This window comes from Carlito syrichta, unplaced genomic scaffold (assembly GCF_000164805.1).
Source record: "Carlito syrichta isolate Samal-C Ts95f unplaced genomic scaffold, Tarsius_syrichta-2.0.1 Scaffold315987, whole genome shotgun sequence".
NCBI lineage: Eukaryota > Metazoa > Chordata > Mammalia > Primates > Tarsiidae > Carlito > Carlito syrichta.
Window position 1 is genome coordinate 400,973 of NW_007260083.1, and position 10,474 is coordinate 411,446.

A 10,474-nucleotide genomic window follows, 5' to 3' on the forward strand; every position below is an offset into this window, starting at 1 on the left:
CCTGCACACCTTACTCAACATTAGAGAATTCATAACCTAATGTAATTAATGTAGGAAACCCTCTACCCACCATTCATTTGTCATGGGTCATCAGCAGATTTCTTTTCTTTTTTTGTGTTGGAATCTCACTCTGTTGCTCAGACTGGAGGCAGTGGCACGCTCCCAGCCACCACAGCCTCGACCAACTGGGCTCCGGCGATCCTTCCGCCTCAGCCTTCCAAGGAGCTGGAACTACAGGCGCGCATTACCACGCCCGGCTAATATTTGATTTATTGTAGAGATGAGGTCTTGCCAAGTTGCCCAGGCGGGTCTCGAACCCACGGGCTCAGGCAATCCACTAGCCGCAACCTCCCAAAGTTCTGGGATTACAGGCTGAGCCACTGAGTTCAGCCAGCAGATTTCTTACCGGGGTACAATATAGTGGATGTGGGAATTACTTTTACTTTATATTCAATTTATTCAGAATTAGAAAATTTAATGCTGAAAAAATGGATAATGGATGTAAATGAGTTTTTTTTTTTTGAGTTAGATTCTCACTCTGTCACTCAGACTGGAGTGCAGTGGCCACTCCCGGCCACCGCAACCTCGACCTGCTGGGCTCTGGCGATCCTTCAGCCTCAGCCTTCCAAATAGCTGGAACTATAGGTGTGCGCTACCACACCTGGCTAATTTTTGATTTATTGTAAAGATGAGGTCTCGCCAAGTTGCCCAGGTGGGTCTCGAACCTGCGGGCTCAGGCAATCCACTCACCTCAGCCTCCCAAAGCACTGAGATTGCAGGCTGAGCCACCAAGCCCGGCCGAGTTTTTTTTTTTAAATCATGATTCAAACCTTGTGGCAATTATATAAATTCATACTACAGAATGTCGTGAATGAGAAAAGGCAACCATTTACTACTTATGTGACATTAGGTTAATTATATAAATTCCATGTGCCTAAATTTACTAATTGGCAAACTGCTGATAGTAACAGTATCTGTTTATAATAAAGAGTGTGACTGTTGTTGATGTTTGACTACTGATTTATTTATTTATTTATTTATTTATTTATTTAGAGTTGGAGTCTCACTCTGTCACCCATACCTGAGTGCAGTGGCCGCTCCCGGCCACCGCAGCCTCGACCTGCTGGGCTCCGGCGATCCTTCCGCCTCAGCCTTCCAAGTAGCTGGAACTACAGGCGCGCGCTACCACGCCTGGCTAATTTTTGATTTGTTGTAGAGATGAGGGCTTGCCAAGTTGCCCAGACGGGTCTCAAACCCGTGGGTTCAGGCAATTCACTCACCTCAGCCTCCCAAGGCATGGGATTGATTTATTTTTAAGCCTCACCTGTCCTGTATTCTTTGGAAAGTAGATAGTATAGCCCACAGCTGCAAATGCTGATAAGAAAGTCCTTTTGGGGAGAAACAAAACACAAGTCTGCATGTGCCTCCTCCTTTGGATTCAGTGAGAATTTAAAATTTTACAAATTCCAGCCCACATATGAGAACATTACTTCGGTCCCAGCCCCTGTCCACTATAAAGGACAACTTTCTCCTGCTTTGCTCAGACCTAGTTGTTCATGCTTTGCTTTCCCCAGAAGTCCCTTTTATCCGTAACACACTTTCAAATTCTCTTGGCATGTAGAGTATCATCAACCTCAACATGCAACTGGGAGGAGGATGAATCCCAAATCCATGGAAAAACCACAAAGTAATGAGTGTGGCTGGCAGGACAATTTAGGCTATGGCCACCAATAGTTTGAGGCCTTTCTTCTATTGCTTTTAGCTCGTTACTTGGTATAAGCCACTGTACAGTCATTTGATCCGCTGCGGGTCTGCACAGTTTAGGAGATGACTTTGCTGCTTACTGGCAAGGTGGCACTTTGAGTAATGTTGCTGTGTTGCATTTGTGATGTTTAGAGAAGTGAGTACAGGATTGGGGCCCTTCTTTTTTGTTTGTGAGCTGGGGCCTTACTCTGTAGCCTAGATTATAGGGCAGTGTCATGATCACAGCTCACTGTAGCCTCAAATTCCTGGGCTCAAGCCATCCTCCCTCCTCAGCTTCCCAAAGAGCTGGATCTACAGGCCAGTGCCACCAGGCCTGGCTAATTTTTTCTTTCTTGTAGAGACAGGGTCTCACTTTGTTGCCCAGGCTGTCTTAAACTCCTGGGCCCAAGAAGTCACCCAAAGTGTTGGGATTACAGATATGGGTCATCACGCCCCGCCTCAAGGAGTCCTTAAAGTGGCCCTGGGTTGTGGTCTTGGCCTGGATCTGTGTATGGTCTTACAATCAAGTGTCTCGGTTCCAGCATAATCTGTGACTAATGCTTAGGGAAATAACTTTGTACCCCGAGTTGTGTGTGTCAACCAGGCATTGGGCCCTATTCTGTAGAAATGCTCAGGGAGCCGGGCTCGGTGGCTCAGCCTGTAATCCCGCTCCTTGGGAGGCTGAAGTGAGTGGATTGCCTGAGCCCGCGGGTTCGAGACCCACCTGGGCAACTTGGCGAGACCTCATCTCTACAATAAATCAAAAAATTAGCCGGGCGTGGTAGCGCGCACCTGTAGTTCCAGCTACTTGGAAGGCTGAGGTGGAAGGATCGCCGGAGCCCAGCAGGTCGAGGCTGCGGTGGCCGGGAGCGACCACTGCACTCCAGTCTGGGCGACAGAGTGAGACTCCAACTCAAAAAAAAAAAAAAAAATGCTCATGGAAAAGACTGATACAACAGACACACTTAACAGGTGGTTGCTTGTGAATGAGGAGTCATGAAAGACTGAAAAGTCAGTCAAGTGAATTGCTGAATTCTGCACAGCTGGCTAACTAGGACCTTTAAATATTTCTGCTGCTCTGTCTCTGTTGCAGCAAAGGATCAGGGTTATTTGGCACAGACACTTACTAATAGATCCTACTATTGAACTAAGTCCCTATTTTAGTTTCCAGGGCTGCCCTCCACCACTGCAGAACCCTCACTGAAAGACCAAGTATTAGTGAATTTAACCGGGCTTCTCTATCCAGTAAGAAACCTGAGGAACTTCAGGATTTTCCATGACAAGCATCCAGTCTTCTTCCCAAATCTAGGTTCCAAATGTATAGGATCCACTGCACATTTCATAACCAGAATCAATGGCAACTTCCCGAACCTCATAAAGAACATAGCGTGTCCCTGGGTCCCAGCCATCACCCGTGGGCAATCAACCCTATACAACCATAGTGGTCCATTGGTTACCACACAATATGCAACCTTTACATTTTTTAAAATTTTAAGTCGAGTTCTTACTGCATTGCTCATGCTGGAGTGCAGTGGTATGACCACAGCTCACTGCCGTCTCAATCTCCTGGGCTCAGGAACCTTCTGCCTCAGTCCCTGAGTAGCTGGAACTACAGGTGCATGCCACCATGCCCAGCTCATTAATATGTAGCCTTTTATAGTCCTTATTGATATCAGTTTCCAAATCATGATGATCCTGAGACCCCACTAAATTTTTTTTTTTAAGGCACCAAAATTTTTTTTTTTCTTTTGAGTTGGAGTCTCACTGTGTCACCCAGACTGGAGTGCAGTGGGCCGCTCCCGGCCACTGCAGCCTCAACCCGCTGGGCTCCGGAGGTCCTTCCGCCTCAGCCTTCCAAGTAGCTGGAACTACAGGCGTGCACTTCCACGCCCGGCTCGTTTTTGATTTATTGTAGAGATGAGGTCTTGCCTGCCCAGGCGGGTCTCGAACCCGCGGGCTCAGACAATCCACTCACCTCAACCTCCCAAAGCACGGGATTACAGGCTGAGCCACCGAGCCTGGCTGGCACCAAAAATTTTATTGACCCACCTTCCTGCTTTCTTTTCAAACAATAAACTCTATAAACCAAATTACTCTTTTTGACCCAGGGTTGTGATAGGAACCATCATGTTCTAAGGGATATCAGATCTATCCCTGCTTTTATATATTTCTGGCTCCTTTGAACCTCTGGCTGTTACTTCTCTTGTCCTTTCTCAGTTGTCCCTTAAGTCTATTCCAACCCCTGTGAAATAGGGACTATAAGTACCAACCTCATTGTTACAGGTTTAAGAGAAGGCCCAGCACTAAGGCAGACTCTCAGGATCACGCAAGCTCCAACAATTCCTCCTTGCCCTTTAATATAGCTCCTTGTCATCTGTTATGGGCTGAGGAACCACTGAGCCTGTAAACCAAGCACATGGGTGTAAGTCCATAGGCTAGGTCCTCAGTGGTACAGTACACAGGCTTTGTGAATGACCACCACTGCCAACTTCCGGCCTAAGGAAGGACTGACCCAGGGAGCAGCTCCAAGACCACTGAGCTCATGGTTCCCTTGTGCCCTCCATCACAACCAGGACCTCTCAATTCCCCCTGCCATACTCGGAACAGAGGGAATGAGTTACCAGCCCCAGGGATTCCACAGGGGACACTGACCAATCATAAAGTTGGTGCCGTTTGCTCTGGTGGGGGGGCGGGGAGATGAGGCCTGAACAAGGACAGCAGCTGGAATGTGAAGGACAGGCCTGTCTCTCAGTAGCGGTAGTGGTCAGGCTCGAAGGGGCCATCACGGGACATGCCCAGGTCCTGGGCCTGTTTCTCAGTCAGCTTGGTCAGCTTCACGTTCAGCTTGCCCAGGTGAGCTTCAGCCATGGCCTCATCCAGCTTCTTGGGCCGGAAGTGGAGCCCAACAGGGTATTTGTCTGGATGAGTCCACAGTTCAATCTGTGCCACCACCTGGTTCGTAAAGGAGTTACTCATCACGAAGCTGGGGTGGCCCATGGCACAACCCAGGTTGACCAGACGGCCCTCAGCCAGCAGGCTGAGGCGGTGTCCATTCTTCAGCCGGTAGCGGTCCACCTGGGGTTTGAGGGTCACCTTCTCCACAGCATTCTCCTTGAGCCACCTGACATCAATCTCCCCGTCGAAGTGTCCAGTGTTACACACAATGGAGTCATCCTTCATCTGCTCAAAGTGCCGGCCAAGGATGACGTCAACACAGCCTGCGGTGGTAACAAAGATATTGCCCTCCTGACAGGCCTCATCCATGGTGGTCGCCTCATAGCCCTCCATAGCAGCCTGCAGTGCATCGATGGGGTCGATCTCAGTGATGATAACGCGGGGTCCAAAACCCCGCAGGGCCTGGGCACAGCCCTTGCCCATGTCACCATATCCCGCTACCACTGCCACCTTGCCCGCCATCATCACGTCTGTGGCTTGATGCCATCTATGAGGGACTCCCGGCAGCCATAGAGGTTGTCAAACTTGCTCTTGGTGATGGAATCATTGACGTTGGTAGCAGGTACCTTCAGGATCCTACTGGCCATCATCTTGTATAGGTTGTGGACCCCAGTCGTGGTCTCCTCAGAGATGCCTCGAATGCCCGACAGGAGCTGTGGGTACTTGGTGTGGATAAGGATGGTGAGGTCACCACCGTCGTCCAGAATCATTTTGCGGGGCCCATCCTTGAAGTACAGGGTCTGTTCGATGCACCATGGGTACGCTTCATCCGTTTCGCCCTTCCATGCCTACACTGGGATGCCAGCCTTGGCAATGGCGGCTGCTGCATGGTCCTGAGTAGACAAGATGTTGCAGCTGGACCACTGCACCTCAGCACCCAGGGCGATGAGGACAGCAGTCTCCACAGTCATGTGCAAGCAACCAGCAATGCGGGCACCCTTCAGTGGCGTGGAGGCCGAGTACAACTCTCGCATGCGCATCAGGCCGGGCATCTCATTCTCTGCGATGTCTAGGGCCTTGCGTCCCCAGGCAGCCAGGCTGATGTCAGCGACTTTATAGGGCAGTTTGTCGGACATGCCAGCTGTGTTTCTGCATGGGGACGGGCCCAGACACAGCGGGAGGCGGCACGAGCGGGCGGGCAGCGACCCCACTCAATTTAAAGAAGGATGGCTAGCCGGGCTAGGTGGCTCAGCCTGTAGTCCCAGCACTTTGGGAGGCTGAAGCGAGAGCATTGCCTGAGCCCACGGGTTCGAGACCAGCCTAGGCAAGCCGGTGAGACCTCGTCTCTACAATAAATCAAAAAATTAGCTGGGTGTGGTGGCATATGCCTGTAGTTCCAGCCACTTGAAGCAGAAAGATCGCCTGAGCCCAGCTGGTCGAGCATGCCCCTGCACTCCATCTTGGATGACAGAGTGAGATGCTGACTCAAAAAAGAAAAAATTTAAAGGAGGAACTTGCTGTGTTCTGGGCATTACAGGGCATAAACTTAAAGGCAAACAAGTCCACCTTGCTTGAACATTGGCACAATAACTTTGCCTAATGGATTTTCCATTATTGGAATATGTGTTCTAACCAAGATATCCCTGATAAAGAATGGATCCCAAAAGTGAGCACAACTGGCTAAATTCCAGGCAGTCGCCTTGGCCATTGGAGGATGTCCTGGCCAACAATTCTGGGCCATTGCCAGCGGTGTAGTCATTTGATCTGTCCAATGGCAACCAGTTTTTATTCAAGGCTGCTCCCTTTGGGGTAAAGAACTTTGGATGGTTCCTTTTCTCTCAGATGTCAAAGATACAAATTGAGGTCCCACATATCTCTGTCCACACCAAAGCTCAGACTGCTGAGGCCTAATTTAAAGCCCAAGAAGATAGGTAAGCGCAAACTTCAGAGACTCGGGCCAAAACTTCGCAGGTTTCCCGTCCCTACTTCTGGCCCAGTGGACCCATGAAATATCAGAACATAGAGGAGTTTCTGCCCCTGCTGCTTGGAATGAATGCAAAGGGCTTTCTGTTCAGCTGCAACAAATGTGGTGACAAGCCCCTGCAATCTTATGTGGAAAGACCTGTAAGTGACAGTATAATTGCTGGAGTAGTATCCTGCAGGAGTCCCAACCTATAGTCACTAGCAAATAGATTTTTCTTCAGGTGCTGCTCTGCTGGTGCCACTTATTATGTCTTGACCATGGCGGATACCTACACTGACACCTTACTTGTCCACCGCATGAGAAATGAGATTGCAGATGTTACTAGAAATGGCCTCACTAAAATATTCTTCATTCCCTTTGAAATTTCAGGTTTCAAGCCGGGCTCGATGGCTCAGCCTGTAATCCCACGCTTTGGGAGGCCGAAGTGAGTGGATTGCCTGAGCCCGTGGGTTCGAGACCCACCTGGGCAACTTGGCGAGACCTCATCTCTACAATAAATAAATAAATAAAATCAGCCGGGCATGGTAGCCCGTGCCTGTAATTCCGACTACTTGAAGGCTGAGGCGGAAGGATCGCCGGAGCCCAGCAGGTCGAGGCTGCGGTGGCCGGGAACGGCCACTGCACCCCAGTCTGGGCGACAGAGTGAGACTCCAACTCAAAAAAAAAAAAGAAGAAATTTCAGATGTAATCGGTAGTATCCAAGGCACTCACTTTACTATTCAAAACACACAGGCAGGGCAGGAGAAGGACTCATGCCTGTAATTCCAGCATTTTGGGAGGCCCATGCAGGAGGATTGCTTGAGCCCAGAAATTTGAGACCAACCCAGGCCAACATAGTAAGACCTTTTCTCTACAAAAAAGTAAAATAAAAATCAGCCAGGTGTGGTAGTGTCTGTGGGTGGAGTGTGGTGCAGTGCTCTGGGAGTTCTTTCTTTTTGAGTCAGAGTCTCATTCTGTTGCCCAGGCTGGAGTGCAGTGCCACGATCACCACTACTGCAGCTTTGACCTCCTAGGCTCAGGCAATACCTCCACCTAGCCGGGGACTACAGGTGAATGCCACCACACCCAGCTAGTTTTTTGATTTATTGTAGAGATGAGGTCTCACCAAGTTGTCCAGTCTGGTCTCAATCTCCTGGGCTCAGGCATTCCTCTTGTATCGGCCTTACAGAAGTGAGCCACTGCACCAGGCTGTGAGTTCTTTGACTTACTACTGAAAGGAATTTCAGCGCGGCCAGTATAGTTTTAAAACTGAATTTATTAGAAAGAAAGGGAAACATGCTGGGAGGCATGGACATCTAAAGAAAGACCACGTGTTTGCTTTTGAAAAAAAGCTTGATATACTTATTTCGTGATTGTTATGCTCTAGAGTGGGCTGCAAGTATCTGGTCTCAAGTTTCAATGATCATGTCTCCACTTTTGGTAGGCTAAGGTATGAGCTGACTTTGACAGGAAACTTGATAGACTTTTACAGTGATTTTTGTGTTAAACATGAACTGAAAGGTGGGCTGATTCCCATTTCTATACCTTTGACCATTTGTGCACCTTTGATGGACTTTCCCTTTGATGGGCTGAGGGGGTGAGTTGCATTAGGTACTAGCCTGTAGGGTGGTCAGATCCAATGTGCCAATTATAAAAAAGTGAACACTTCCTCTATTCTAAAACTGCCTACAAGAAATTTATCTATTTATGTTTAACCTACACTGAATAACCTGCCTCAGTGGTGTGCACCTGTAATCACTGCTACTTGGGAGGCTGAGGTAGAAGGATCACCTGAGCCCAGGAGTTGAGGCTACAGTGAGCCGTGATTGTGCCATTACACTCCAGCCTGGACAACAAAGTGAGACCCTGACTCAAAAACAAAAACAAAAACACAGGTACTCAATGTGATTTTTATCTCTCCTATTAGCCCTGGGCTGCTGGTTTTATGAAACACCACCACTGGCTTGCTTGAACAAACCTTATTGAAATTACAAAATTAATACAGTCATCTAAATTAATCTCTCTCCTACCAATGGCTCTCATTAAACAAATTCCCAGTCCCTGGGACTTTCCACTCCATATGAAAATGCATTGACCACCTTTCCTTTCTCTCTGTGGTGACACTTGACAAATTGGAGTTTATGAGAATCACATCGAACTAGATATTTCCTCCCTTTCCTTTTATTTTCTTTTCAGCCTTTTTTTTTGAGATTCCAGCTGGGGTGGAAATCAGACTGAGAATGAATTGTTGACCATGATTCACTCACTATTGAGTGCCCCTTTAGCAATCCACTTGAGCTGTACAAAGTGAGACTCCAACTCAAAAAAAAAAAAAAAAAAAAAGAATATTTAATTGATATATCAATTATCATCTCAGTAGAGGGAAATCGTCACCTGGGACCTTTACCCGAAATAGCATGGATGGCAGAGAGAGGTCAAGAAATATTAAAATTGGTCTGTATTAACCTCATCTTCTAGTTTCTGTATCTGATGGTTTGACATCTGGGGTCTTATTGACCAGGAAGGGACCATCCCTCCCAGGGTAAGCTGATTCCTAGAGGTAACACAAAACTGTTTCCAGTGAACCTTTCTTTATTTTATTTTATTTTTTGAGTTGGAGTCTCACTCTGTCACCCAGACTGGAGTGCAGTGGCCGCTCCCGGCCACCACAGCCTCGACCTGCTGTGTTGGGAGCCGGCCGTGGAGGCCTGCCTGAGTGTTAGGGATCCAGGCGGGCTGCGGACCTTGAGACCACCAGGCTGGTTCAGGAGCTGAAGGTCCATTCCCTCCTCCTCTCTTTGTTGTTTAGCATTACCCACTGGCAGGGATTTTGATGATCTAAGCATGAAGTTCTGAGAATATGACAGGCATGGCTGACTCTAGGGATCCAATGTTCCCGTTTCTCACAGACTGTGGTTTCGGCTTTAAACTTAACACAGTTCAAACTCAGATCACATTTGGGAGCCTTATACATAATACAAGCTTCTTTATAAGATTTAAAAATCTATTTGTAAAATTAGTATATACATTTAGAGGGCTGTTTCCAGCGTTAGATGGTATAGATGATTATCTAGGGTTACCAGAAATGGCCCAGCACAAACTTTGGGCTGGGCCACATTCTTTAGGAACTGGTTTAAGCCATAATTAAGAGTTGTTTATAGTACAGGTAAAATTAGCACAGATAAGAAAGGTATTAGGATTTTAGTCAGTTATATTGCTTTTGAGGAATATAAACCAGGATCAGTGAGATAACTTTGGGATTGTCCTTCCTCATGCTTGGGAAAATGCCTGGTGGGTGGGGGACACCCCCCACCTACCTGGCTTTGTGTTCATGTAAAAGTCTTGTGATTTGATTGGGATTGTCCTTCCTCATGCCTAAGGAAACACCTGGTGGGTGGGGTATGCGCCTCACCCACCTGGCCTTGTGCTCACGTGAAAGTCTTGTGATTTAACATGTGAAAGTTTGGAATAAAAGACTCACGGTTGGTCCCAATAAACGGCTTCTGCTCAACTGAACAGTTGTCCACTTTCTTTCTTTCTCTTTATATCTATCCCTCCATCTTTCTTTCAATATCTATCCCTACTACAGAATCGGCTTCTGCACTAGTCAGAGTCCAGTCTCTTTCTTTTCCTTATTTCTCCAGAATATTCGCCGACGCTGCCCCACCTTCCAGGGACCCTCTAAATCTCTTTTGGGGGGCTGGCTCCCTGTACTGCTGGGCTCCGGCGATCCTTCCGCCTCAGCCTTCCGCGTAGCCGGAATTACAGGCAGGCGCTACCACGCCCGGCTGATTTTTTGATTGATTGTAGAGATGAGGTCTCGCCTGCCCAGGTGGGTCTCGAACCCGCGGGCTCAGGCAATCCACTCACCTC

General features: G+C 48.1%; 1 protein-coding gene across 1 annotated transcript; it reads right to left on the reverse strand.

Moving 5' to 3' along the window:
• Positions 1 to 4,389: 4,389 nt before the first annotated feature.
• LOC103276240 (adenosylhomocysteinase-like) lies at positions 4,390 to 5,774 on the reverse strand. The gene is given in 2 exon segments (XM_008073653.2): positions 4,390 to 5,174; positions 5,177 to 5,774. Coding segments are annotated over 2 exon segments (1,281 nt in total). The 3' UTR covers positions 4,390 to 4,491.
• Positions 5,775 to 10,474: the final 4,700 nt, after the last annotated feature.